The 27,881-nt window shown below is 51.1% G+C and overlaps 4 protein-coding genes and 1 long non-coding RNA gene across 8 annotated transcripts; 1 reads left to right on the forward strand and 4 right to left on the reverse strand.

The window, feature by feature from the left end:
- Window positions 1-456: 456 nt before the first annotated feature.
- Window positions 457-13,731, reverse strand: Etfb (electron transfer flavoprotein subunit beta). The gene is made up of 6 exons (XM_021645791.2): window positions 13,573-13,731; window positions 5,438-5,596; window positions 5,103-5,249; window positions 3,538-3,600; window positions 1,517-1,675; window positions 457-675 (listed from the first exon to the last, which is right to left on the reverse strand). The coding sequence occupies exons 1-6, from the start codon at window positions 13,627-13,629 to the stop codon at window positions 505-507; spliced, it is 756 nt and encodes a 251-aa protein (XP_021501466.1). The 5' UTR covers window positions 13,630-13,731; the 3' UTR covers window positions 457-504.
- Window positions 13,732-13,797: 66 nt separating this feature from the next.
- On the forward strand, window positions 13,798-19,363 carry LOC132653125 (uncharacterized). Of its 3 annotated transcripts, none has more exons than XR_009590841.1 (4): window positions 13,798-13,922; window positions 14,375-14,494; window positions 14,715-14,857; window positions 18,003-19,363. It is a non-coding gene; the product is annotated as an uncharacterized LOC132653125 (long non-coding RNA). The 3 variants fall into 3 exon arrangements; XR_009590839.1 differs by lacking the exon at window positions 13,798-13,922 and adding an exon at window positions 13,941-14,090; XR_009590844.1 differs by lacking the exon at window positions 13,798-13,922 and adding an exon at window positions 13,941-14,090 and having other exon boundaries at window positions 14,379-14,494.
- Cldnd2 (claudin domain containing 2) lies at window positions 14,170-16,014 on the reverse strand. 2 transcript variants are annotated; one of them, XM_060380427.1, is made up of 4 exons: window positions 15,846-16,014; window positions 15,402-15,542; window positions 14,737-14,827; window positions 14,170-14,459 (listed from the first exon to the last, which is right to left on the reverse strand). In XM_060380427.1, exons 1-4 carry the CDS (start codon window positions 16,012-16,014, stop codon window positions 14,258-14,260), a joined length of 603 nt encoding a protein of 200 aa, XP_060236410.1. In that variant the 3' UTR covers window positions 14,170-14,257. The 2 variants fall into 2 exon arrangements, with proteins under 2 accessions (XP_060236410.1, XP_021501452.1); XM_021645777.2 differs by having other exon boundaries at window positions 14,386-14,459; window positions 14,708-14,827.
- Nkg7 (natural killer cell granule protein 7) lies at window positions 19,352-20,476 on the reverse strand. The gene is made up of 4 exons (XM_021645818.2): window positions 20,133-20,476; window positions 19,909-20,055; window positions 19,686-19,820; window positions 19,352-19,574 (listed from the first exon to the last, which is right to left on the reverse strand). The coding sequence occupies exons 1-4, from the start codon at window positions 20,287-20,289 to the stop codon at window positions 19,516-19,518; spliced, it is 498 nt and encodes a 165-aa protein (XP_021501493.1). The 5' UTR covers window positions 20,290-20,476; the 3' UTR covers window positions 19,352-19,515.
- A 1,074-nt stretch (window positions 20,477-21,550) lies between these two features.
- Window positions 21,551-27,474, reverse strand: Lim2 (lens intrinsic membrane protein 2). The gene is made up of 5 exons (XM_021645822.2): window positions 27,417-27,474; window positions 26,912-27,092; window positions 23,920-24,069; window positions 22,111-22,245; window positions 21,551-21,898 (listed from the first exon to the last, which is right to left on the reverse strand). Exons 2-5 carry the CDS (start codon window positions 27,084-27,086, stop codon window positions 21,837-21,839), a joined length of 522 nt encoding a protein of 173 aa, XP_021501497.1. The 5' UTR covers window positions 27,087-27,092; window positions 27,417-27,474; the 3' UTR covers window positions 21,551-21,836.
- Between the last annotated feature and the right edge of the window lie 407 nt (window positions 27,475-27,881).

Genomic DNA, 27,881 nt, shown 5'->3' on the forward strand with positions numbered 1-27,881 from the left:
CTGCTCTAAGCCACAAAACATCCGGGTGACTGGACATGCCACAAAAAGCAACTCACATTCATAGATAGTTTTTCTAATCCCACTTGATGAACTGGAACTTTGACTCAAACAACATCTGCCTCAGGGCCCTGGAGCTAGGAACCAGCCAGACATGGGATTTGAGGCTTCCAGCACTCCTCTGAACTCCATCTTCCTGGGAGGGTTCTCTGGCCCCACCAGCCAGGCTAGGCATTCCACCTAAGATCCCAAGACCCGTATGCCTCCCCACTTGGCCCTTATCAACCTGTACTACAGTTGCCTCCACCAGCATCCATCCCTTTACTCTGAAGTCAATGGCAGGGATGACTCAAAGGCTCCCTAGCCTCACCCTGCATAGGGCCTGTCACACGGCAGCTTTAGGTAGACATTTGATGGGTGAATCAAAGAGCAGATGTCCACAGAATGAGGAAACAGAGATGGCAGCTTGGAAAGGCACAGTTTTATTGCAGAGTAGCAGGGAGGGTCTCAGATCCGCCCCACTTCCTTCAGCTTGGCCACCAGGTCCTCTGTGGTCTCCACCTTGACTCCCGCTGAGCGCTGAGGGGGCTCCTCCACACTGATCACGGAGACCTTGGAGGTCAGGTCCACACCCAGGTCTCCAGCCTTCATCACTTCAATCTTCTTCTTCTTGGCTTTCTGCACACAGGAAATGAGTGGCTCAGGGGGCTGCCAAGCCTGTGTCCTGACCCAACCTCCTCCTGGCGAGAGGTGCCTGTAGAGAGCCTTATCTCTCTGTAGAGGATCCCTTGGGACCTCTCTGCTTGCCAGGAATGTGATCTATCCTACAGGCTGGGATGTCCTGGGAGGCTCAGCTACAGCACAAGATCTTCCTCAGTGACCCATCCTAAGCTGCTCGGAGAGAACAGATGTTGTCCTTTGCTATGGTGACTCCATAGTCCACATCTGAGCTGACCTACTATAGCCTCTATATTGCCTGACTTGACCCGCTGAATCTTCCCATTGGCTGGCTTGATCCATTGAACCCCCCCTACTAGCCAAGGTGACACACTCAACTTTCATATAGGCCTAGGTGATGCACCGAATACATAATTTTGGTCAAGCTGACTCAAAGAACTCATCTTGCTTCTGTAAGGATTTGGGACCCATTTCCTGTTTGCCAAGGGATCTTAGTTCCCTCCAAGATGGCCTCAACAATGGCTTCCTAAAATTTCCCTCATGAGCCAAGACCGGATGAAGTCTTGCTTTTTGCCCAGGATCGGCTATTGAACTCCCAGTAACCAGGACGACAGGAAGAAACCCCTCTGCTGTCTGCAGGGACTTTCCACCAGCCATGACCCTGACAGGTCCTCCTGTTGCTACACTAGCCTACTGACTTCTATCACTGGCAGAGGTGAATCTGCTACCAAAGATGGCCAGGTGACCCTTTCCTTTGGATGCCCTTGTCTTGTGTCATCCAATCACTGAGGAGGCACCGGTCACCACAACAGGTCCCAGCGGCTTGCCACCAACCACTCACCATGATGTTGGGCAGCGTGGCATAGCGAGGCTCATTAAGCCTCAGGTCAGCGGTCACCACAGCTGGCAGCTTCAGGCGTAGGGTCTCCAGACCCCCGTCGATTTCTCGTTCCACTTTTACTTTGTCCCCCTCCAGTGTCACCTGAGAGGCGAATGTGCCCTGGGGGGGGATGGCATCAGAGGAAAGCGAATTCAGAACAGGCCACCGAGCAGGCCTTAGGCTCCACTGCTGAGCACATGCACAGATGAGAACAAGAGACAAAGACTCCTGTGACATGAAAAATCAGGAGCGACCCACAGTAAGCCAACGCTGGTGGCGGTGAGGGCAGCTCATCTTCACTTCTTCAGTCAAATGTGACATGGGGATGGAGAGGTGGCTCTGTAGTTAAAAGTACTTGCTGCTCTTGCAAAGGTCCTGTGTTTGGTGCCCAGCATCCATGTCAGCTGGCTTACACTGCCTGTAAGTCCAGCTCCAGGGATCTGACGCCCTCTTCTGGCTTCTGTAGGCACCTGCACACATGTGCACACACCCCCACCATCACGCCTACCCTCACCCCTGCTGCCACCCTCCCCCACATCCATGTAATGAACAATAAAATAAACACGGTTAAGTGGTTAAGAACCCTTACTGTTGTTCCCGAGGACCCGAGTTCGATTCCCAGCACCCACACAATGACTCACACCCATCTGTAACTCCAGCTCTAGGGGATCCACTGCCACGTTCTGGCCTGAGTCTTTAACAGATAACAGGAGAAAGGTAGAACATACTGGACCTGTCTCTTCTCCAGTCTGCTTTGTGCTTCACCCTGTGGCCACCTCTGCTACTTTAACACCAGCTGCATTTATCATTTTTACTCTATCATTTATATGTGTGTGTGTGTGTGTGTGTGTGTGAATGCAGTGCGCAGAGCGGGCCAGAAGAAGGTGTTGGATCCCCTGGAACTGGAGTCAGAGGCAGTGAGCTGCCTGACATGAACACTGGGAACCATGGTCTTGTGTCTGCAAAAGCAGCCGATGCTTGTAACTGACAAGTCATCTATCCAGTCCTCAACACTGGTTAAAGAACCCTACACCAGGTTTTTAATTCTGCTATAGATTTAGGAACTCGAAGTTGAGGACAAAGCTCGGTTGCTACAGTCTTTGCCTGGAATGCACAAAGCCTTGGCTTCCACCCCCAGTATCACATAAGCCAGGTTACGGGTGCATGCCTGTCCTCACAGCACTCATGAGGTAAAGACAAAGGTAACTCTTACCTTTGGGTTGAACTCGGGGAATCACTGGGCAGCAAGTGCCTTTACCTGCTGAGCCATCTCAGCATGTCCTAATTAGTTTAAATTTAAAACCTGACACTTGAGGTACACTATCATGACACTGGCAACGATCTCATGGGTAAACCCTGTGTCAAAATGTGTCAGGCTGTGAACTTTGTGTGTTTGTGTACATATGAGGGTGTACAGGTGCACGTGGAGTCCAGAGGATGAAGCCGGTGTTTTCCTCAATCATATGATTTTAAAATTTTACATTTATTTATTTATTGCATGTGTCTGTATATGTATGCATGTGTGTGTGCGCGCACGCGCGTGTATGTGCATGTGTGCAAGTTTTCTCCTACTGTGTGGATCCAGGGGATCAAACTCAGGTCATGAGGTTTGGCAGCAAGCACCTTTACCCACTGAGCCATCTTGTCAGCCCTCCACCTTACTCATTGAGACAAGGTCTCTCACTGCAAATCACACACTTCAGGTGCGCATAGCTTACTGTAGGTCCCTGATTTCTCAGGAAAGCTGTTCCAAGCCCTGATAGTCTAGTAACTGGCAAACTTTCAAATCTCTTCAAAACAAAGCTTCATCCAGTGTGGACAGAAAAGGTTTCTCTGAGCAGAGACCTGAAAAGGGGCCTGGAGGGAGCCAGGAAGCAAGGTGGAGAAACAGCACCCCAGGAGGCAAAGACAGCAGGCGCAAAGGCCCTAGGGAGGAGCGGGGCTTGGAGGATGAGGTCAGAGGCTCCTTACCCTAGCCTCACCTGTGGCCAGTCCAGAAGTCCAGCTGTCATCTGACCTGTTTGGTTACAGTCATCATCGATGGCCTAGCAGGGTGAGAGAGAGGGAGGCCTTCACAATAGTCTCACCGATAACAGTGCTCAGCAGGCAAGACAGGAAACACTTTGGACTTTGAAAGCTGCTCAGGCAGGTCACGTGGTACTCTAGCTACAGGCAATAGGTAAATGAAGATGTGTGGGTGTTCCAATAGGTCTTTATTGACAACGCAGATGTTGCCTGGAGCCATAGATTGTTGATACCTCGTCTAGAATGATTTCCTCCCTGGAACCGAAAGAACAAGCAGCCACGTGTGCATGGATGTGGAGCAACCTGGCACCCCTTTGGAGCTCTGTGCAGTCATGCACTCATCTAACTTCCAAGGGAGCCAGAACCTGTGCCAGACACAGTGGAAGCCCAGAGGAACAAGAGCAAAACCAGACATTCTATCCACTTTCCCCTTCTTACTCCACTGGTTGGTTCAGGGATGGACACAGGCCTCAAGCTGGAACATGAAGAACAAGCCTGATATTCCTGGAGGTGCTAAATGCCATGCTGCCAACATCTGGTGCCAGGGATACCTGGACCCCAACCCTACCAGGCTCTATCTCTGCGGCTTTGCTCTCTGGAATTCTACTGTGACCCCCTGGCTTTTGGTAATGTCTTCTAGTATCTGATTTTCACAGTGCTGGAAGGGTTCCCATGACCTGCACCCACACCCTCTCCCCAGCGCTGGCCTGGTGTGCTGGGGCCCCTTCCCCATCCCTAGGACCCCAGCTGGCTCCTTAGCCTCCTGTAGCCTCTGCCTCTATGCCCATTCATCTCCCACCTTCTCAGCACCCCTCCGTAATTCCCTGCCTCCCTCTCCTTCCTTCTGCCTGTGACTCTTCCCTCATTCTCTTCTGTCCTCCTGTGACACCACCAAGCTTAGCTTCATGAGAAGGATGGAGGCAGCTGCCCACAGGAAGGGCAGTGTCCTTGGGTCTCCAAAGGACACAGAGAGGCCTAATGCCGCCCAGCCATCACCTCGGTCCACCTTCTCCAAACACCAGGCCATTCATCCTGGCCCCAGAGGAGATCCTGTCAGCTGCTCACCGACCAGCTGTGGCTCACCACTGCCCTACAACACTCTCAGTGGTTTCAAGGCCAGGCCAGTCTCCTCAGTTCCTACCTCTCCACAGTGTCTCTGCCTTCACACACCCAGGTGTCTGACTCTTCCACGTAGGCATGTTCTTTTGTCGTCCACACTCTGGCCCCAAACACACCAGTCATCAAGCCAGACTCACTGTGTTCTTAACCTGTCACTGCCCTTACACTGCTCCCGACTTGGGCCAGTCTCTGTCTCACCCAAGGGAGCCAAACCACAGCTTGTTGGACTCCACACTTGGCCAGAAGCATCTGTGTTGCCACCTCATGCTCTGTCAGTGGAGATGCAGGGTCCTGCTGCTTGACCTGGGTTGTGTAAGCTGCCAAGCCTGACCCTGCTGCAGTGTGGTCTCACACCCATCCTAAGCAGGGGGAGGCTGGGCAACACAAGGCCTGGCATACCAACCTGCTTGCCCAGGAACAAAAGGTCCACCTTCTCCTTCTCAGCCAGCTTGGCCAGGACCCGGGCCACCTGCAGGGGGCCTAAGCTTTCTGATACCTCCACGTGGATGCCTCTGTCTGCACCCATGGCCAGAGCGGTTCGGATGGTCTCCTGAAGAGGGCAGAGCAGTTAACTAGACATCTATCATGCTAGTGACCATACAGCCCAGGCCCCAGCCCTCCTCCCTCAGACCCAGGGTCCAGGCCCCAGCCCTCCTCCCTCAGACCCATGTGTCCACACAGCCTCCGACCTAGGTTGAGGTCCCCACCTTCTCACTCACACTCAGGCTCCCTAAGCACCTGGCACTGCGAGGGGCCGCAGCTGACAGCGATGACCTCCTTCACCAGCTTCTTCTCCTTCAGCCGCACAGCCTCCTCCACTGCAATCTCACAGAAGGGGTTCATGGAGTGCTTCACCCCATCGGTGACCACTCCAGACTTGTCGGGCTTTACTCGAATCTGTGTGGTGGACAGAGAAGGCACAGCATCAGGGAAGGGGCTAAGGCCAGGGCCTTACTGCTGACCCTTGCACAGCCAGATAGGGAAAGCAGAGGCCACAAAGGGCCAAGACCTTCTTGTGTAGGGGGTCATGGGTTCTAACCCCATAGCCATTTAGAACTCACAGGCCACCCTCTTATTTCATATTCAGATTTTGCTAAGCAGCAGGGACATTTGACATGGCTGTCCAGACTCTGTCTCTACTCTTGGTGTGTGTGTGTGTTTATGGGAAAGTTCTGCATGCTTCAGCCCCAGTGAATAATAATACCTTCCAGGATATCTCCAAGTGTATTAGAAGCGCACCCAGCAGCCATGTGTGGTTGCACACACCTGTAACCCAACACTAGGGTGGCTGAGGCAGGAGGCTCAGAAGCTTGAGGTCAAGTACTGAGATCACCTCAAAACAAAGTCAAGTTTCGTTTCGTAGACCTGAACTCAGGATGTCGGCAGAATTTTCCCTTTAAAGGCCCAGGGGAGAATCGGTTTATTAAATTTGTGTGTGTTTTTTTAAAGACTTGATGCTCTTCCAGAGGACTGGAACACCTCAACTGCCTGTTAACTACAACTCCAGGGGATCTGATGCCCTCTTCTGGTCTCCATATGCACTGTGCCCACGTGAGCACATACAAACACATGCACCCATAATTAAAAATAAAAATGTTAATGGCATTATTGTTGTGTATTCCTTCGTGTGTCATGGTGTATATGTGTAGATTAATGGACAACTTCCTTCACCTCTAATGATGAGGTTACAGGTGTGTGTCATTAGCCACACCTTGCTCCCATGAATAAGTACATGAAGATGAGACTGTCACCCGCTACGAATGAAGGGGCACCATGTCAAAGCCCTGCTCTGAGCCACTGTACTTATCCTCATGTCTCGATCTAGCTCCGAGACCAGCTCTCATCATCTCCCACGTGCGCAGGGGGAAGCAGGCTTTGAGCTGCAGCGCCTGGGTGAAGGTGTCACCCTCTGGCAGCCCCTGACGCTGTCTAGTTCCTGTAGCTGTGAGGGAAGGTAACCTGGGCTTCAAGAGCTGTTAGGGAAGAGCTGGGATGGATAGTGGCCCTTAGGCTAGGCTCTGAAAGAGGACCTGTGGTGACCAGGTAAAGTGTGAGGAATGGCATTCCAGAGAAGTTTACAGCAGGTGCTGAGACCCTGAGGTAGGAAGGAGCTGGGAGGGGAGGCAGAGTAGAGTAGGGTGGCTTCCCCGTGGAGAGGCCAGCAGTACGGAACCTTGGTGACAGCCACCAACAGTCTTTCCAAAGGCACGCAAGGTAGAGGATCACCACAGGTGTGCGATGCAGGGGCTCTACCTCAGAGCCATCCCTCACTAGAGGGAATCTAAGCAGGTGCTCTGCCACATCCTATGCCCCAGCAATTTTAGCAGGGATTCTACCGAGGCATGCCCCCAGCTTCTCGCTGGGAAATCCTAGGCAGGGGCACTACACGGGGCCACACCCTCAGAGCCTCACTGGTGATTCTAGAAGCTCTGACACAGAGGCGTTACCCCAGCTCGCCACTCGTGGTTGTTAGGCAAACATTCTGCCAGTTCAGTGAAATTGCAACATCTCTTTTTACTTTGAGATAGGGTCTTACAAATTTGCCCATACTGGCCTTGAATTTACCTTGTAGCACAAGCTAGCCTTAGAGTTGTCATTGGCATGGGGGGAGGGGTAATGACCATGGTTTTGAACTGCCATGCATGTCACTAGCTGTGCAGCAAATACTTGTCCACAAGCCAGTGAAACCTCCTTACAAGGTCACAACTAAAACCCCAGGTCACCTGTCCATGCTCTTAGACATACCAGCATGGAAAGTAAAAGCAAAAACCTTTGCCTTAGAAAATAAAATAAAATTCAAGGTAGGGTTGGGGATGTCCTCTAGTTTAAAGAGTGCTTGTCCGACAGGCAAGAAGCCCTGGGTTCCAGCCCCAGCCTCAGGTAAATCAAGCATGGTGAATGTAGGCCTGTAATCCCAGAATTTGGGAAATAAGAGAAGAATTAAGGTCATCCTTGGCTACCTAGTAAGTTTGAGACCAACCTGGGCTTCATCAGATCCTATCTTAAAACAAGCAAGCAAGCAAGCAATATATGAATTTCCTCTTTAATATAAGGAGGAAACTCCTCAGAAAAGGCCTGTGCTGTTAAGTGGAGGGAGGCCCAGGGCTAACCTAGGAAAAAAGGGGCCAGGGAAACCTGCCAGTTCACCTGCTTCGTGGACACCTTTCAAGGTATCCAACTCTGGATACCTTTTCCAGCTTTGGAGGGATTAAGCCCAAAAACAATGGTTGGCCTGACACATCTGCAGTGGTGTTTGAGTGTGTGTGTGTGTGTATGTATTTTTTATCCCCCCCCCCCAGATCTGAGTTTCAGCCCAGCATGCCAGCAAGTACCATGTCACTGGGTAGAATCTCCAGCCCTCTCTTGCTTGCATTTTAGCTATGGATTCAGATGATTCAGCATTCTAAGTTTTGCTCAGGCAGGCAGCCCTGCCTCAAGGGTCTAATTCACTTTAGCAGCCTGGATTCTTGTAATCTGTCCTAACAGCCAAGGAACTTGGTCACTGTTATTGTCATGTTGGAGCAACTGGTGCACAGAGAAGCCAAGTGCTGACCCAAGAAGTGGGAACAGAGAGAGGGCGTCTAGCTTAAGACTGTCTTGGAAATAGGAGGCTGCATGGAGTCAGCAATTTTGTCTATTGCCACTACCTCCAAGAGGGGTTTTGGTTTTTGTAGAAAACGCCTGAAAATAAGTTGTACCTGCAGATTTGAGACTGGAATGCTGCAGGGTAATCACTTTATCTTGAGCTAGTTCTAGCCTAGTCTTGGTCCTCCTTGTGTCGGAGCTAAGGTCTGTGACTAACACATAAAAACATTTACAAGCTATTAACTTAGCAGACCATTAGCTTCCATTAATCCAAAGGCTAAGAATGCCACATGTAGCACCTTGGGTCTATAGAAAAGCCTCCCCCATCTCAATGCACCTGCTTCTCTGGTGTAGCCACCAATGTATTCTAAAACTTGCCCTGATTTATGACTTTCTTTGTTCTGATAAACTATGAAAACGTCATGAAACTGATTCCGTGTTGGAACACGGGATTTAGGGTAACATTAATTTGTGTTTCTGGGCTACAGTCATTCAAAATGGCTCCAGAATAAACTATCTATTTCCCTTTAAGAGACACAACCCAGAGCTTGCTCTGTTCTGAGTAGACACTAGACCACTTAACTATATTAACCTTTAATTTTGAGGCAGGGTCTTACTACAATGCTCAAATAGCCTTGGATTCACTGTAGCTCAGGCTGGCCTTGAACTTTAGTGTTCATGAGGAGCTTCCTTGGTAGATGGGATTACAGGTCAAGGAGGTTTCTATGAGCAAAGTGTAGGGGTGTACACTTGGAATCCCAGTATTTGGGAGATAGAGATAGGAGAATTAGGAGTTCAAGGCCAGCTTGGGACACACGAAACTCAAACAAAAAAAAAACCAACAAAGACAAACATAAGGGAAAAAGAGGCCCAGTGGGTAAAGGTCCAATGGGAGGCCCAGTGGGTAAAGGTGCCCGCTGCCAAGCCTGATAACCTGACTTTGATCCCCAGGATCTAGGCAGTAATAGGAGAGGGATGATTCCTCAAATTGTCCTCTGATCTAGGCACATGGACCCATAGACACATATCTGATTTTTTGTTTGTCAACACACACACACACACACACACACACACACACTTCTTTAAGAGTGGGTTTTAAAATGCAGCTTCTGTCAGGCTTTCCTTGACCCTTGACACAGTGCACAGACTCCCCTTTGGGCCTATGCCATATTCTTCTAACAGAGCTTGATGGGAAAGGGCACCCATGGGGCACAGAACGAGCAGAGCAGCAAAGCCTGATGGGAGATCACACACTGGCAGCAGCAATGAGGCAGACTGTGGCCAACACACTGAGAACTTCCAACAAGGGCGATAAATGGTAGCAAACACAGGCCTCTTGGGTGTGACACTAGGGCCCGACTCTGGGAAGTGAATGTGTGGGCAACCAGTGTTTCCTCAAACACTAAACGGGTGGGGCGGCCACTCCACACGGGGATCCATGCTTCCTGGGCTGGAAGGGTCCATTCTGGGCCTCAGACTACCCAGCCTCTCCTGGTTAATGCAGAAGGCTAGCCTTCACGGAAAATGTGCCCCTGACCAGAAACAAGCACTGCTGAGGTGCCAAATACCTATCAAGACACTTTCTCCTGGGCCTGCACGCACTGGTTATATTTTATGGAAGTTACTATGGAGACTTCCATCCCTCACAATCCAAATAGTTAACACCATTCACTGCACACCAGGCACTGCTCCAAGGACTTACTTAACCTAAATCCAACAGTCAACCATGGTGGCACTTGCCAGTAGGTCATGCTGAAGAGGCACGGGCAGGAGGATGAAGAGCTGCAGATCAGCCTGGGCTACACTTGCTGCCAAGCCTGATATCCTAAATTTGACCTCAGCCTGGCTTCTGGTCTCCACAGCAGTGCCATGGCATGTGCATGGCCCCCTCCCCCCCCAATAAACGAATGAAATAAAAATCAATTAACCCTCATCAAGTAGATACTACCATAAGACTATTGCCAAGAGGAGGGGAATGAGCTCAGAGTGGCTAATTAACTTCCTCAAAGTCACAGAGCCTACAACAGGCCCAGACAGCTGGTCTTGGAGGCCAGCTAAGAACCATTTCATCTGGAGCTGGAGAGAGGGCTCGGTGGCTAGGAACACTGGCTGTACCTGCAGAGGACTGAGGTTCAGTGCCCAGCACTCACATGGTGGCTTGCTGTAACTTCAGTCCTAGGGGATCAGATGTCCTCTCCTGGCCCCCAAGAGCAGTGCACACGATTGCTGCACATAACGTTCACAGGCAAGCATTCTAACAAATAAGACAACAATTTTTAAGGGCCACTTTATCAGTGGGATGAACCACTCGGCATGGCTGCAGCAGGAGACTTCCTCACTGTGAGCACATGGACAGTCTTTCCCCCAGCAGATCTCAAATTCCAGAACGACTGGAAAAACGTGGCACCGGTTACATGGCAGGAGTGTGGAGGAAGCAGGGCCTCTGAGCACCGTGATCTTCAGGAGGGGTTTACAGAAGGCCTCAGAGAAGGTGGTCTATGAGGAAACACTATAAAGAATTGGGTAATCCTGGAACACTGAGTTGAGTCAGACTTGGTCCAATCTGCATGGAACTGACAGTCTGGAAATAGTAGGTGGCACACTGGGGTAAAGAGAGGACCACATTATATTATGGAAAGGGCTTATAGGGATCCTGAGGAGAAAGGAGCTTGAGTCAATGTTGATGTAATCAATTGAAATTGTCAAGACAGGAAGATGCTGGAGAGTAAAGCAGAAAGGACATCAAGGCAAAGTTGACATGGGGCACAGGCTGGAGAGGTGGAAGCAGAAATGGCAAGGGAGGGCTTCAGGAGGGCATATTTGGCTGCACCAAGTAACCAAGGGTCCCCAAAGCCAGCCTGGGGATGTGGGAGTCTGTATTGGGAGTTCTGGGGAGCCATGAAACACTGTCCTTTGTGTAGGAAGTTCCTAAGGCTGGATAAGAAAGGGCTAGAAGGGAGAGCCCACCATCCAGGGGGAAGGCTGGAGCTGGGTCCTCCATGAGACAGGGGCTCATGGGCTAGGGCCTGGGGCTGGAAAGGAAACAGTGGTGTATTAGGGTTAGGGCTGAGAACTGACTTCATGGGAGGTTAGGGGTTAGGAGAAAAGGTGCCTAAGTCTGGTCCAGGTACTCAGATGAACAAAAGACGGTACCACAGAAGCAGGCTAGCAAGGTCTGGCTCACTGACTTCCTTAAAGGGAGTATTATCAGACACTGGCTGTGAGGCAGGGAACCATCCACAGTGAGGGAGAGAAGCGCACCGACCTCGAGAAAAGGAGAGCGGCAGATTAGCACGCTGTGTCCACCTCTTAGCTCTCTGTTCTCACTGGAACACGGCAAGGATGACCATAGGCCAGACTCTGCACCAGGAGGACTAGAGCTGATTCAAGGTGGTGAGGGTGCTGGACGTGGAGCTGCAGGCCCAGCATCAAAGCCAGTTGAGAGTCTGAGGCCAGTCTGAGGCCCAGGCATGATAGCTCACACTTGTAATCCCAGCACTCATGACATAGAGGCAGGAGGATCAGGAGTTCAAGGTCATCCTTGACCTCAGAGGGAGTTCCCAGGCCAACATAGACTAAATAAGACCGGCTCTAGTAGCTGGGGAAACAGCTCAGCGGTTAAGAACACTTGGTGCTCTCTCAAAGGAACCAGCTTCAGAGCCCAACACACCCATCAGGCGGCTCACCATCACCTGTCACTCTGGCTTCAGGGGCTCTGATGCCCTCTTCTGGGTACCTATGCTTATATGTGCATATCTATACACATAGACATAATTAAAAAATAAAATCAGGGACTGGAGAGATGGCTCAGTGGCGAAGAGCACTGGTTACTCTCCCAGAAAGACCTGGGCTACCCACAGGGTAGCTCACAACTGTGCAAACTCCAGCTCCAAGGTATTCGACACCTTCATCCATGCGCGGATGCAAGCAAAACACCAAAATACATAAAATAAAAGTAAATCATTTAAAAAATGTTAAAATAATAATAATAATAATATGATAATTTAAACAGAAAAAGGACTACAGTGGCACAGCACTGGCCTGACCTAGCATTTGGGAGGTCCTGGGTTGGATTCACACACACACACACACACACACACACACTAAAGAAATAAATGGTGGTTGAGTTTTAACCCAGAAACCCTTGTGTATCTCAATTAGTTTGGAAGTACCATCTCCGTCACAGGCTGTTAGAAGCCTCCTTAAGCCAGACAGACAGAGAGCTAGACTTTCCTGGACTCCTGCTGCTTACCCAGCTGGGATCTGGTAAGTAACAGGGCCCCACAGGCCTCGGTTTCCTCATCCACCCTATGGGATTAAGAGTACAGGAGATGTACAAATGTACAAATGTCTTTGTACAAGACTTGTGTCTGCTGGTGCTTTGCACCCACTTCAACGTCTGCTGTTAGGGTCATGTCCGAATCTGTCTCCTGTGTTTTCCTGATCTCATTCCTCAGTGTGTGTGTGTGGCAGCTTGTAGTGATGACAGCATTAATGCCAGTGTTGTAGCCAGTTTTCACCAATCTGGAACGTTTCTTGGGTGCACAGTCCCTCTGCTAGGAAATTTTAAGGCCACAGAGGTGAACTCCAGCATGTTGGGGACAGACAGACATGAACTGCCACCATCTTTTTCAGTTCTGGTTAGGCCAAGCACTGAGAGAGAACCCATTCTGATTCAATGCTGGCTATACCAGCTTCTGTCTGTGTGGAAGCCAGGCCCTCAAGGGTGCTGCCCTCAAACCTCTAATGAACAGTGAAATGCCAGGCACTCTGGTGTCTCAGTCAAACTGGATCCCTTGAACTTGCTTCTCCAGCAAACACAGGTATCCTTCCTGTTCTAGGTAGAGAATTTCCTTAAGCATCCCAGGGCTGTGTAAGGCACTTTCCGAGTTCCATGGGGCCAGTACTTGTAGCGCAGGCAATGCAGCCTGGAAGGTGATTAATGACTGAATCGCAGGCCCCACATACAAGTCTCTATTCTGCTTCTCCCTTGCTAGGTGACTTCTTTGTGCTCAGTTTCTCCACATGTTAAATAGCAACTATGACTCCTCCAGCCCACAGTTATCAAGGGACGGAGAAAGAGGAAAGCAGGATCATGACCTCAGGGGGATCTGATTGTCAGAAACTCACAGCCCTTGATCTTTGCTCCAGGTATGACTGACATTGGGTCAAAGGGCAACAGAAGCTGGCTTTTGAAAGGATCTCCCATACGGGGTACGCTCCCGACCCTGGAAGCTCATAGCTCAGGTCTCAGGGTGCTGGGACAGAGTGGGGTTGGGGAAAGTCACCTTCACAGCGAAGTCGATGACCCTCTTGACAGCCACGAGCGCGCGCAGCTCCGCCATCTTCTGCAGCAGTCACTGGCCGGGTTGGGTTGCACCTAATCCAGGCGTCCGGACACTCCGCCCCCATATCTGTCTCTGCGCCTGCGCGCCACAACACCAACCAATCAACCGCCGCGCAGCACAGAGAAAGTCAATGGGAAGTGGAATTCAGGGAGGGAGGCGGGATCCTGGGTGGACTGCAGGGTGGAGGGGGCGTGGCGCGGAAGTAGGGGAAAGGGCATTCATTCCCAGGCGTGAAGTTTGCTGAGAGCTTTGCTAGTTCGCGGTCTTTTGCTCCCTCGGAGTTGTCCCAGGTCTGCAGTCCACATCTAGGTTCCCCCTTGCTCCACCACTCCAGGTTTCTGTGTCCGTGCTCCCACGCGCACCCTGTGTCTTTACCCCCACGCTCCAGTTGCCTCCGCGTTCTGTCTGGATTCCCTCGTATCCACGCGTCAACACTTTCCTTCCCTGTGACTCTCCAGGTCCGCTCGTCCTCGCCACCCCTTCCCAGTACCCATGTCCCTTAACCCTCTCCGGTATCGGCTCGATCCTACACCCTCACCCTCTTCTCCTGTGAATCCCCGGGGTCCACTCCTTGTTTTAGTGTCCACGTCTCCGTCCCTGTTTTCCCGCATTCCTCCTGACCTCCTTAACTCTCTACAAGCCACAGTATCTGTGTCCCCGTGCTCTTCAAACATGTATCTCCACGTTCCGCAGAAAAGCACGCAGGGCCGGCGCTAAAAGCCATTCCTTTATTCTGCCCTAGGCAGGCTGCATTCACAGGCACACTGGAAACCCGCCGATGGCTTCGGTGCTCTGCAAGATCATGTCCGCCAGCAGAAAGCAGAAGCCTGGCAGGAGGGGAGTGCAGAGCCGGGGAAGGAAGGTGGGCGGCGGAGCGGATGACCTGGCCTGCCTGGGGACTAGGGTTTGGGGGTTCCAACCGTGTCTCCACCGGGTGTGATGGAGTTGGGGAGGAGGGGAGGTGTCCCTGGCAGTCACGGTGGGCTTTCGTGACGGAACAGGTGACTGGGAAGTTTCTGGGGAGGGGAGTCCTCAGGAGGGGCAGTTTCCACCCTCTCCCCCTTGTGCTGGTTACCCGCAAGGAACGAGAAGGGTAAAGCCAGCCATCCGAAAAAGTAGGACCAGGAGAAGAAGACTTCTGGCTTCCAGGCATTCCTTGCAGTATACCCGATCAATGCAATCAGCAGCAGCAGCCCTGGGCCACGCCCACCCGTCAGGTGACCAGGTAAGGGCCGCACCCAGCGCTGCCTCCCAGAACCTCCCACGTCTCGGACTAACCAGCGCACACCCTTTGTCTCCCCTCTCGTGGACCCTCATTAAAAATAGACTCTTCCTTTATACAATATATCCCCACCACAGTTTCCTCTCCCTTCACTCCTTCCAGCTCCCTCCATCACCCTCTCCCAGATCCACTCCTCCTCCGTTTCCTCTTCAGAAAAGACCAGGTCTGCAAGAGACAATAGCCAAACAGGACAAGACAAGATCTAACAAGACAAGGCAAAAGCCGACTTATTGAGGCTGGACAAGAGAACCCAGTAGGAGAAGGAAAGTTCCAAGGGCAGGCAAAAGAGTCAGAGATAACACCAGCTCCCGCTGTTAGGAGTCTGTTATCCCTGTATTGCCCTTCTCCACTTCATCCTTCCGTCGCGTCCCCCACCCCCACCTCCCATTTCTAACTATGCTAATCAACCTCTCTCTGCCCAACTCCATCACCCTCTCACCCCCCACCCACCCCCACCCCCGCTACATGGGAGTGACTGCCTTCTCACCGCTGAGAAAAAGTAAGGCAATGACTTTCTGGCTGCGTAGTGACTGGCCCTCTTGGCACTGAATCCTTATCCCCATACCCAAAGATATGGTACTGAAGGTCGCTGCCAACACCATGCACGCCGCGGTCACTGCCAGGGTGTCTGGAGAGACAGGAGGGCATCAGCTGGGCGCCCTGCCGCCATGAGAAAGCAGCCCTGAAGTCTTCTGGCCACCCACACCTCACCACATACAGACCGTGCGAGTCTAGAGCTCGGCTGTCTCCTTTTGGAAGCAGGTGTTTAAACGAGGACTGAGGGGGACGTGGTAGGGAGAGGGCAGCTACAAAGATCTGGGGAGAACGGGCCTTGGTGGTGGAGGACAGCTGGATCCGAGGCTGGGCTGGAAAGTCCCAGTTGGAGCTGGGGGCAGGTGTGGTCTGACACGGGGACAGGTGAAGGTCTCACTCTGGCAGGGGATGTTCGTGCAGGTGCCATGGCTACACTCCTGCCACAGGCCACTGTGCCCCCCCTGTTCTCGGCTCCAGTAGTTGGTGGCAGTGGACAGTATTGTGAGGACGCTGGTCAAGATATTAAGCAAATTGCCTCCAATCTGAAGGCTCCTCTTCACCCCCATGCCAAGGAGGCAGCTGCCAAGGACATCATAGGTAGGACTGGTTCACACCGCTGACTGGGGGGGAAGCTCCTCCTCTTCAGAGAGCCTCCCTTCCCAAGTACTCCTGCCTGGCAACCTCAAAATCCCCAACAGCAGCCCCTTGGCGGCTCAGGCCTCATAATCCTCTCCTCAAGGAGGCTCAGGCAACAGGCCAGAAGTCCAAGGCCACATCTAGGCTACAGAATGAGTTCTGGGCTGGGTAGACCGCAGTGTGAGACCCTATCTCCATTAAACCAAAACAAAAAACAAGAAGGAAGCAGGAGGTAGGGATGTAGCTCAGTGGTGAAGTGCTTGACCCCACCACAAGGCCCTGTTTGGGTTCCACCAGCCAGAGTGGGGCACGCCAGCACAGCCGGCACGTGGGGGAAGGGTCAGGAGGATTAGAAGTTTGAGGTCATTTTTCACAGCCAGTCTGGGATGTGTGAGACTCAAAAAAAAAAAAAAAAAGATTTCCAATCTCCCATCACCCCCTTGCGCCTAGTCTCTTCCTCAACCACCTTGCCTAAGAACTTATGACTCCTTCTAAGTAACTTAGTTCTCTAAGTTCTCAGGCCTCACAGCTCAGTGACTAACTTCCAGGCATTTCTGTCCTCAGCTGAGGAAGGTAGCCCCATTGGCTCGGTGCTCTTCCCACCCCCACCCCTATACAAACACTTCCCAGAAAATGACTTACAGCCTGGTCCCCTGGAACAGACAGCCCACAGGGTTGGGGGGGGAGGAGGATGGGTCTCTGTGAGGCAGCAGAGATTCCAGAATCCCTTCCCTTAGCCACCATTTAAAGGGGCACCCTCCTCCAGAAGCATATTTATTTTATGTCCCTGGTCTAGAATTTTTCTGTTTATTTCTGAGACAGGGTGACATGGTTTCCCTACAAGGTTCTGGCTGTCCTGGAGCTCACTATGTAGACCATCCTGACCTCAAACTCACAAAGACCTGCCTGCTGCTGCCTCCCAAGTGCTGGGGATCAAAGACAGGTGCCACTACACCCAGCGGGATTGCTGTTTTGAGACAGGGTCATTTAACTCTTGTAGCCCATGGCGTGTTCAAACCATCTGAGCAGACCAGGTCTGACCTTGAACTTCTGATTCTTTGGTCCTGGGATTATAGGCCTGCACCACCATTCCTATCTTTCGTTGTGTTCTGTTCTGTCGTTTTTGAGGCAGAGTTTCACTATGTAGTCCTTAGCTGGCCTAGAACTCACCACATAATCCAGGCTGACCTCAAACTTACAGCAACTCTCCAGCCCCAGCTTCACAAGTTCAGGGAGTGCATCACCAAGCCAAGCTTCTCTTTTAAAATTTTGATTTACATTTAAAAAATTTTTAAAGTAATTTTAATTTTATTTTTAGAATTCATTTGTATTATTTTTAATTATGTATATGTGGTTGGATCTGTGCTTGTGAGTGCATGGGCCTAACTGAGGCCAGAGGCATTGGATCCCTTGAAACTGAAGCTCCTTCGGCTTTGAGCCACCCTGATAAGGATGCTGGGAGCTGAACTCTTGTTTTCTGAGCCTAGCTCCAGAAGCTCTTTTAACAGGATGACAGCTCAGAAAGCGAGCCTGGGAACCAGGCTTGGCTGCTCCTGTCTGCAATCCTAGCACCTGGAAGGAGGAAGCAGGATAGCCTTCTGTTTTAAGTCTAGCTTGGATCTACATGTGAGCTTCAGGCCAGCTAAGCTCCTGTCTCAAAAAGAAAAAGAAGAGGGATAGAGGGAGGACAGCTGATGGAGGAAGGAAGAGAGGAGGCAAAGGAAGAAAGGGAGGGAGGGAGGAAGAAAGAAAGGAATAAGAGAAGGAAGGGGGAGCTCCAAAGCTGCGGCTACTGCATGGTTGACCAAGTTGTCCTAGAGGCTTAGCTATCGTGGTACCTCATGGGGCCTCCTGGTTCCCAGTTCTCTGTGCTTTCTGTCCTTGCAAGCAGGACTCAGTCTTCTTCTCTACTCCCCAGGCAAATGCTGATCTCTTCTGGCTGCCATCACGTGCCTCTCTCCAGGAGAGCCCTCTCTCCTCAAGGATATCAACCCTGACATCTGAGAAAGCAACCAAAATGCCACGTCTAGCCCCAGGCTCCTCATCTGATCCCTAGAGAGGAGCCCTCTCCTGCCCCTGGCTCTCCTCCATGGCCACTCAGCCACATCGCCACCAAGATCACTGGCTTCCCTCAAACTTGATGTGTCACTCACTTTGTCCAGCCAGAGCCTCAGGTGCTTTCCTTGCTTCCTTTGTGCCTCTGACCCCAGGGCCTGTGCCTTCCTACCTGCTCTTCAACCTTCCGATCTCACCCGCAGGCCACTGGAGGGAGACCTCTCTCACATTTGGGAGAGCTTCTCCCCTTCTTACAGTTATTGCTCAACTTCCACCATCTCCAGGAGAAAGATAGTTGTGGCAATAGAGGCCCTGGATCCCACCTTCTTCCTACCACCCCCACATTCTATATTCCGGGAAACAAATGGCCACTTTCCATACCCTGTCCATGTCTCCATCTTCAGGCACCTCTTCCTGGATAGTATCATTCCTGTGCTAATGAGTGTTTGTAATCCTAATACTTGAGAGGCTGAAGCAGGAGGATTGCTGAGAATTTCAAGAACTGTGTGGCACATTATGGATACCTTATGCAAAAAGTATAGGAACTCTGGGGATAAGGCTTGGTGGTTGAGGGCTTGCTTTAGCTGGCAGGAAGCTCTGTGTGCCATCTTCTATGTTAAACCAAAATAACAGTTGTTAAATGTCATCTCCAGTAAAGATGACATGACAGGCCTGGGCTTAGGTTTCCTCCCACATCCTCAGGCTGTGGCTGTCATCTTGCTGGTGTCATATGCTGGTGGTTAAGGCTTGGGTGTGATACATATCAGTGGACCCAAAGTGGACCCACAGAAGGGTGGGGGAGAGCGGAATCGCTAGTAAAGGAGGGAAGAAAAGAGAAAGATAGAAACCGAGAGAAAGAAAAGCACTATTGGGGGTCGAGAGACACAGGGCAGAATATGCTGTAGGCGGGCAGGTGTGCGTCTCTCTTAGCCTCCCTGAGAGTTCCTGTGTCACCCACCACAAGGCTTACGTATGGTTGGCTTAGGGACGGGGCTGCAGCATGGACCTCATTCATGCTCAGCACCACCCCAGCCTTCTGGTTGATGTCTGCCTTGGTGAAGGCTCTGACTTCGTTGCATAGGCCAGCCTTGAACTCACCATGTAGCCCAGGCAGGCTTTGAACCTGGAAACTCCTTGCTCCAGCCTCCTGAGTAACTGCGATGATAGGCCTGGCCTGGCTTATGACTTGGCTGAACTGATAGATCTGAACAGTTAGATCTCAGCAGGTTTTTATTGAGCATGTGAAGAAACCAATGAAGGGTAAAGCAAGGCTGGAGGGGTGGGGGGTGCAGAGACACAATTCTGCATTCCTCTTGTGGCTCCTGAGAAGACAGGGCTCCAAGCACCCTGCTGCCTCTGCTATCCTTGGCTCCCGTTCACAAGGTTTCATACTCAGCCCGACGGGTTCTACAGTGAGCACCCAGGCTTAGGCAGCCTGGTGTGGAGACACAGGAGGAGAGGGGAGATTAAGTACTTGGGTTCCCTGCCCTGCCCTACCCCAGTCCCCATCATGGACTTCCACTGGGGAAGTGGGCTGAGTGGTTACCTGCACAGAGGAAGAAGATGGAGGAGGCCCAGCCGAGGTAAAAGGACCAGGAGAAGAATATCTGGACCTGCGGGGTTGGTGTCTGGCTCCATCGCTTACTGGTGTACACTGCCGTGGCCACTATTATGAAGAGAGCTGAGGACAGGAACAAGAGAGAGTTGGCTTGTCCACTGCATGACTCACCAGCCCTGGTGTCCCAGTGCAGCCCAGAGCCCATTCATACCTGCAGTGAAAGCCATGACAGTTGAGACCAGAGGGCCACGGCCCGGGGTGGACAGAGATGGGATGCAGGATAGAACCAGGAGGCCCACGGACACCAGGCCCCATAGGGCGGCCAGGATATAGAGGCTCTGTGTCACATGGATATAACCTAATGCAAGATGAGATTTCTGGGTGTCTGTTTCCCACTGGAAATCCCCACCACCAGAAAGCCCGTTGCCCCTTTACCTGCTACTTGGATCCCTTGGCTCTTTGGCCAGAGGCCAGAGTGGGCAGAAAATTTGGAGTCTGTGGCCACTATCCAGTAGTCAGTGCTCAAAGCAATCAGAGAAGAAGTCAGGCCCAGGCAGCCAGCAAGCAGGGCCAGGGACCGGCAGGGCTCCATGAGCACAGCTCTGGGTTTCCACTTCTTAGAGGATAAAGACACAGAGGACCCAGACTGTTGGGTCTTAGAGAAAGGAAAGGACCATGCACCCAGACTCCCAGGTCCTACAAGCCGGAGAAGCGGCCAGCAAGCAGTCACTCTGGCTGGTAGTCCTCTGTGGCTTCAGGCCTGGCATCTGACTCTTCTCACACCCTCCCTTCCGGAGTGGCTTCCCCTCCCCTCTCACATTGGCTCTTCTTCTGTGGGGTGGAGGAGGTCCTGCTGATGTCATAACTTGCTGGCTGCTCTGGGGTGTCCACCCTCAGTGGTCTAGTTAGTGGTTTGAACTGTCTTCACAGGTTCTGCACCTCCACAGATGGAGACAGCACATTTCCTGGAAGGCCTTAGGGAGGAGTTTGGGGGTCTCAGAGGTGAGAGGTGGGCTAATCCTACGAGGGTGTGAGTTAACCGAAAGGGGCGACGCGGCTGAGGAAAGAGTTGTGTCACACTTTCCTGTGGTTTTTACGCTTAGCTCCTAGACTCTAGCACTAGTTCCCAGCAGCAAAGGGGCAGTGGGGTCAAAACACAAGTTCCACGGGAGGAAGGACTTGACTAGGTGGGAAGAGAGACTCGGAGTTCCCAGTCAAGGCTTCTGTCCACGACAGACAGGATTCCGGAAAGCTTGAGGAGGGGAAGACCCTCCCATAGCCTAATCTTGCAGAGATAGTGAGAAGTCACCCCACTATGTTGGACCCTCCAGCATGGGTGTCCTTATCCCCAAGATGAGGGTGTCTGGGTGACAATTCAGGGTCCTCTGCCTCGTGCCGTCCAGTAGTGGCGGGAAGCACAGATGTATGCGCCATCTCTTCACATGCTCACAGGGGCCTGTCCTCCCAACACCCAGGAGGTCTGACGAGGGAGCATTCTGAGTTTAAGGCTAGCCTGGGCTACCTGAGACCCTGTCCTTCCAAAACAGTAAAATAAAATAGAGAGGGGGCCAGAGGTATGCTTTCTCTAATGAAGGGGGAGGGGAGGGGAGATGAGGAGTTGCCTGGAGCTTGGGTGGGTGGGAAGCAGGTAGGCTATGTTCTCAGAGATCAATTCGCCCATCCTGTTATACCACACAACCTTTTCTAGACATTGCACCATGGCTGTCTTCTAGGTAGGGACCCATTTACCTTCCCCTCCCTGAAGGACTGAGGAAGTGAGGCCACCACATCAAAACACCCCTGCCACACTGGCCCGTTTCTCTCCAAACCAGCCCCTCGAGGACTCACACTTCGATAGTTTCACATCAGTTTTATTAGATCCCAAAATGGCCCCCTAAAGGAGTCTCCATTTTTCTACCACCCCTCGGGGCAGGTGGGGGCTCATGTCTTCTCAGCTTCCTCCCATCTGACCCGACTTTTCTTCCCCACACAGGACAGAGGGATCCGGGGCTTTCCTATCTAGAATCGAGGACTGAGCCCCATCATTCCCTCAGGAGTCAGGACTTCCAGCCTCTAGGTTCTCCCCCTTCTCTTCGCTGCCCTCATTGTAACTTCCAGCTGCAAATTTTACCCCAGGGCTCAGCGCGGGTTGGATAGGCGCCGGCACTCATGCATCCGGTAGGCGCACATGTAGAAAATTCCTGTGTGGACAGAAATCTCCATTGATATCCAAAACCCTCTTGAGCCTACCTTTTCACCCCAAGAGACTCCTTACTAACTCCCTCCCTTAGGATGGCCAGTTCCCAGACCCCTTAGGCCTACAGTCTGCCTTCAGAATACCTTGTCAACTCACCCTCTGAAGTTGCCTGCCTTGCCCCACGTTTTCAGCCTTCCCACCCCTCTGCCTCAGTACCTGCAAAGAAGGTCATGAGCAGGGCCACCCAGCCCAGGATGTAAGACCATGAAAAGCGCCAGTCCCCAAAGCGGCGGCCGAGAAAACTGACGGTGACTCCGGTGTAAATGGCCAAGGCCAACAGGACAAATAGGGCTGGGGAGAGATCATGACATGGGGTGTAGTTGGGCAAAAGAATTAGAGATAAGGAAGAAGGGAGGTTGACGGGGGTGGGGACAGTGGTGAGAATAAGGGTGATATGGGATTCAGTGGAGATGGGATTGGGTGAGGACAAGGCTGGGAAGCACAATAAAGCATTTAACAGGTCCTTGTTTCTGGATTCTGGGAGAAAACTAAATCCTTGCAGTGTTCTGAGTGCCTCATTACTCTAAAGAGCTCCTTGGATCACACTAGAGTTTGTATGAACTAACAGGTGACTCAAGGTACCTATCAGAAACACCTACCAGGGGATGGGAGGGTGTAGGGATATGAATAAAAATGGCCTCCATAGGCGCACATTTTTGAATAGTTAGTCATCAGGAAGCGTCTCTCTCTTGGCCAACGGATCAGAATGTAGCTCTCAGCTACTTCTGCAGAGCTGTGAATGCCATCATTCTCCACGTCGTGAAACGAATGCACTACATCTCTGAAACTGTAAGCCAGCCTCAATTAAATGCTTTCCTTTAGAAGAGTTGCTGTGGTCACAGTGTCTCTTCACAGCAATGACTAAGACAGAACGCTATTGAGATCTTGAGCCTGAGATATCAGCACTGTCTCTGTGGCAGAAGAAGCTGGGGGTTAGACCCAGCCCACTGCAGTGAGTACATCTGTGATGGCTGGTCTCTGTCGTTCTACTGGATTTAGAATCAGCTGAGAGACATCTCTCTGTCTGTCTCTGTCTGTCTCTCTGTGTTTGTGTGTGTGTGAATGCATTTCTAGAGAAACACTTTATTATTCATGTCTGTGTGCCACAGTACTTGTGAGGTCACAGAATGATCTGTAGGAGTTTATTCTCTCTTTCCAGTATGTGGTTTCTGGGGATGTAAACTCAGTTTGACAGGGGTGACAGAAAAGTGTCTTTAGCCAGTGAGCCATCTCAGCAGCCCTCCAGAGCATCTGAACTAAGGCAAAATATCCACAATGAATGTGGACAACAGTATCTCAAGGGCCGGAGTCCTGGACAGAATAAAAACATAAGAAAGTGAGTTGAATACCAGCTGTCTTCTCTGCTTCCTGACTGCAATGTGATGCAATGTGACTTCTGGTTGCAATGTGGCCGGCTGCCTCGTGCTTCTACACCATGACTTCTCTGCCATGATGGTCTGTGCCTTCAAACTGTGAACCAAATGTACCCTACCTCCCTTAGGTTTTTTCTTGTTAAATATTTGGTCACAGAAATGAGAGATGTCACTAATGTACTGCTCATCACCTGTGCAATGAAATTCTGACAGGCCTCACCTTATATATCTCTTCATTTGTTGGCCCTGAGGTGAACACCTGTAAGGAGACTGTGACTGTGTCGGAAGCCCTGCCTAGAATCCCTCAGTGAGAGGCTGCTTGTGATTCCGCAGTAGAGTGTCTTTCTAGTGTATGCACGTTCCTGGTGTATGTACCTTCCTCAACGCCAGGACAGACGGAGAAAGGAAAGAAGGGAGGGAGTGATTGCCTCGAATTAAAAAGTAAGGTTAAAAGCAAAGAAGAAAGTCAGTAGATCTGGGCGTAGGGATGAGGGAGGGAGCGGAGTGGAGAGTGACAAGAAGAGGGTGTTGGGCGCAGTGGGGATGAGGAGTTAGAAAGTTTGGGTGGGGAAGGAAGGGCGTGCCCACTCACTCGAGGCAAAAAACATGATGCCGGCCGAGAAGGGTCTGGAGAGGCGGGTGAAGGTGGACTGCTGTGCAAAGGCGAGGACCCCCATGACGATGCCCGAGGTGGCGCACAGGGCAGACAGGATCATGAAAGCCCGGGTGGCATTCCAGTATGCTGTGGGGACACACTGCAGTCATTCCCGAGCAGCTGCCTCTGGGATCACCGTGCCTTCTTTTCCTCCATGTATTTAATTCAGCTCTTCCGTCTTTGCACCTGGTGCACTCATACTCATCCCTCAAAACCCAAGCTCTCAGGACCTGCTTCTTGGGAAGCATTGTTCTGACTATGGCCCTCTGCTCTGGGTTCTAACGGTCTCTTCTATGTCACCCACCCCAGCTTGACTTCTCCTTGAGGACAAGGGCTGGCTTGGCTCTTGCTGTGCATACCCCCAGCAGAGGCTGGCTTACACAAAGGCCTTGTGAAGTGTTTACCGAGTGACTGTTTCCCCATACGCTCTTGACAATAAACTCTATCTTACTGATGCTCATCCATCTTACTTTCCTGCATCTCCAAAGTCCTGTTCTTTTGTTTTAACTGTATTTATGTGTCTGGAAAGACCAGGGCTGACTCCCTCACTCTCTGTTGCATCCCTGGCCCCTGACACTTGTCTGGCACATGATAGATGTTAAGTAATAATTTTTGAGACTGGGCCTTTTGTAGCCCAGGTTGTCTTTGAACTGATGACATAGCTAAAACTGACCTTGAATTCCTGACTCTCCTGCCTCCGCCTTCCACGTGCTGGAATTACAGGCTTGCGATACCTTGCTTTCCTCTTTTTTAAGACAGGCTCTGGCTACGTAGCCCAGGTTTTCCTGAACGTCTTAAGACCCTCTCTTCTCCCAAGTGCTGAAATTGTAGGTGTGCACCATCACGTCTGCATCTGCCCAATCCTTACACGCAACTGAATTGTCTGCCATCATTCCTGGGAGATGGGAGGGGGATGACCCATGGAAAGCCCTTGAGCTAGGTAAGCACCTAGTAGGGTCAGCCTATTACTGTTGTTTTCAGGAATAAGACCCAATGATTTTTAATTATACTAATTATAATTAATATCCTGTCGAAGATCTTGTACAGTGCAACACTGTATCCTGATGTATTAGCTTATCATACGCTATATTGTATGATACCTTAAACAAAATATATTAGGTATTACCAGTTTCCCATGCTTTAGAGAGCATATTATGTACAGTATTATTCCTTAATATTCTACATTCATATCTAATATATACTATGTAATGTATTTCTCCACGTCACCCTTCTTTCTCACATGCCTGCGCTGTTTATGTGGGCACGTGTGTGCATATGCGTGTTGAGGCCCAAGGTCGACCTTAGGTGTCATGCCTCAGGAGCTCTCCACCTTGTTTCTTGAAATACAGTCTCACTGGCCTGGTTCACCAAGTAGACTAAGCTGGTTGGCCGGAGAACCGCAGGCATCTGCCTCTCTCTCTGCTGCTTCCGGGTTAGAACTTAAGTGCCTTTTATTTGTTTGTTTGGGTGACAGGCAATCCTGGTTCTGGGATTACAGGAGTAGGTCATTTTACCTGGCCAGCTGGCTAGCCTGCCTACCTGCCTGCCTACCTACCTCTGATGGTTTGAATGAGAATAGACCCCGTAGGCTACTCGTTCGAATGCTTGTTCCCCAGTTGGTGGAACTTTTTGGGAAGGATTAGGAAGTGTGGCCTTCTTGTGAGGAAGTGTGCCACTCAGGGTGGACTTTGAGGTTTCTAAAGACCATGCCAGGCCCAGTGTATGTCTCTCTTTCTGCCTCTACTCGAGGATTAAGATGTGATTGCTCAGATACTGCTGCAGCACCATGCCTACCTGCCTGATATCATGCTCTCTATCACGAGGGTCATGGACTCTAACACTTTGAAACTGAAAGCACCAAATAAACTCTCTCTTCATAAGTTGCCTTGGTCATGGTGTTTTGAATACCATGGCAGTAGAAGAGTAATTAAGATGCTTTCTGCCTATTGATGCATCCACCCATCTATCTATCCTTCCTATCTCTATCATCTAGTTAGTCCTATCCTTCTGTCTATCTATCTATCTATCTATCTATCTATCTATCTATCAGCTATCCATTTATCTATGTATTCTACCCATCATCTTTTTATCTTTTTATATTTCTACATCTCCATCCAGCCCAACATACAGCTATCCTATCCTAACCATCCACCCATTCTATGCATATTTCTCCTATGTAACTACAAATCCATCTACTCTATTATCTCATCTATCTATCTATCTATCTATCTATCTATCTATCTATCATCTATCTACCTATCTCTCCATCCATCCATCCATTCACTCACCCATCTACCCATCATCTTTCTATCCTATCTATATCAGTCAATCACCAATCAGTCATTCAATCACCTACTCATCCATCCATGGATCCATTCATCTATAATTACATGGCCTGGTACACAGCAGGTAGCAAAAAGCCTTTTATCTGGCATGCAGCCTATTAACAGGCTCTGTGGTCCCTGTCCCTAACACTGTTTATTGGCTCATAGCATTTACTTATTTAATTTTTATTTTGAGACAGGGTCTCAATATGGAGCCCCAAACTCACAATACTCCTGTCTCCACATCCCAAGTGCTAAGATTATAGGCATACACTATCATACTCAGCTCATAGCAGATGTTTATAAAATGCTTTTCATAAAAAAGTGAGCTAACTCCATCCCCACTGCTGCATCTGACGCCTTTTCATGTGGGAAAATGCCACCCCATTAACCCAACCACAAAACCTTACACCCTGTCCCTGCAACTAGGAAATAATCCAGAGATGCCAAGACTGTTCCACTCCCTGCTGAGTATCCCCGTGGCAGTGCCTCTGCCTCTCTGAGCCACTGTGCTTTCCCTCAGAATACGAGGGAGGATGGCTCTGAGCTGTGCTCTGGGGGAGGGTTAGATCCTAGCACCACTCAGACCCTGGCCTCAAGCTCACCGATGCTCTCCGTTTGCAGGAAGCACTTGTTGCCCAGGCAGTAACGCCACAGGCCCTGGTGTGCGAAGGACCCCGACAGCCGATACTGCATCCAGTGGTCCGTCGCTGTGGCTACCACCAACAGGATGGTCCCTACCCAGGCGCAGAAGAGGCCACCACCCATGAAGCTGTACATGGTGATCTGTGGAGAGGGGAGAGCTGAGGTTGTAAGTGGCTATCCTGGGACTGAGAGAGGAGAGTCTGGACCCCCAGGTTTGAGAGGAAGGCTGGGGAATGGATTTATGGGCCTAAAGGAGGAGAGGAGGGTACAGCAGATTGGATGCTTGGGTCTGAGGGTGGAGGGCAGTTGCCTGGATTCTTCATTCCTGACAGGAAAATGCCCATGAGCCTCTGTTCTTGGCTTCTGGAGAGGAAGGACTGGCCCTGGGGTTCAAGTTCCCAGAAGAGTAGGGCCTGGGAGCCTAACTTCTTGGGGTGGGGCTGAAGGTCTCATTCCGGTGCCTACCTGAGTGGTAGAGTCTGTCCTGAGCCCTCCTTCTGCCACAGCCCCTCTGTGGAAACTGAGCCGAGCCAGGTTGCTGCCGTCTCTGCCTCGTGGTTCCCCCAAATCCCTTAAGCCTCCCCACACAATGGCTGCACGGCCCAGCAGCTTCCAGTAGGCAGAAACACAGTGGCAGCAGAGGCCCCAATGGAATTTGCTGAAGCAGGGGACAAAGGGGCCCCACCAAGCTCTGTCTGTGAACCCCTCCACCTCCCAGGCTTCTACCCGGTCCTCACTCTGGGTAGCCTGTGCCTCACAGAAATCACAGTCCATAAAAGGAGATCAAGCAGACATCCTTTTATTGTTCAACCAGGGCTTCCCAGCCTGAGGGACAGAAAACAGCAGTGGCCGGTGTGGTATAGCTGTCATGCCAAGGGGTTCCTTGTAGGGTAGGATAAAGGGCTTGTCAGAGCTGGACTGGGCCATGGC

The sequence above is a fragment of the Meriones unguiculatus genome, chromosome 1 (genome assembly GCF_030254825.1).
Source record: "Meriones unguiculatus strain TT.TT164.6M chromosome 1, Bangor_MerUng_6.1, whole genome shotgun sequence".
Classification (NCBI taxonomy): Eukaryota; Metazoa; Chordata; class Mammalia; order Rodentia; family Muridae; genus Meriones; species Meriones unguiculatus.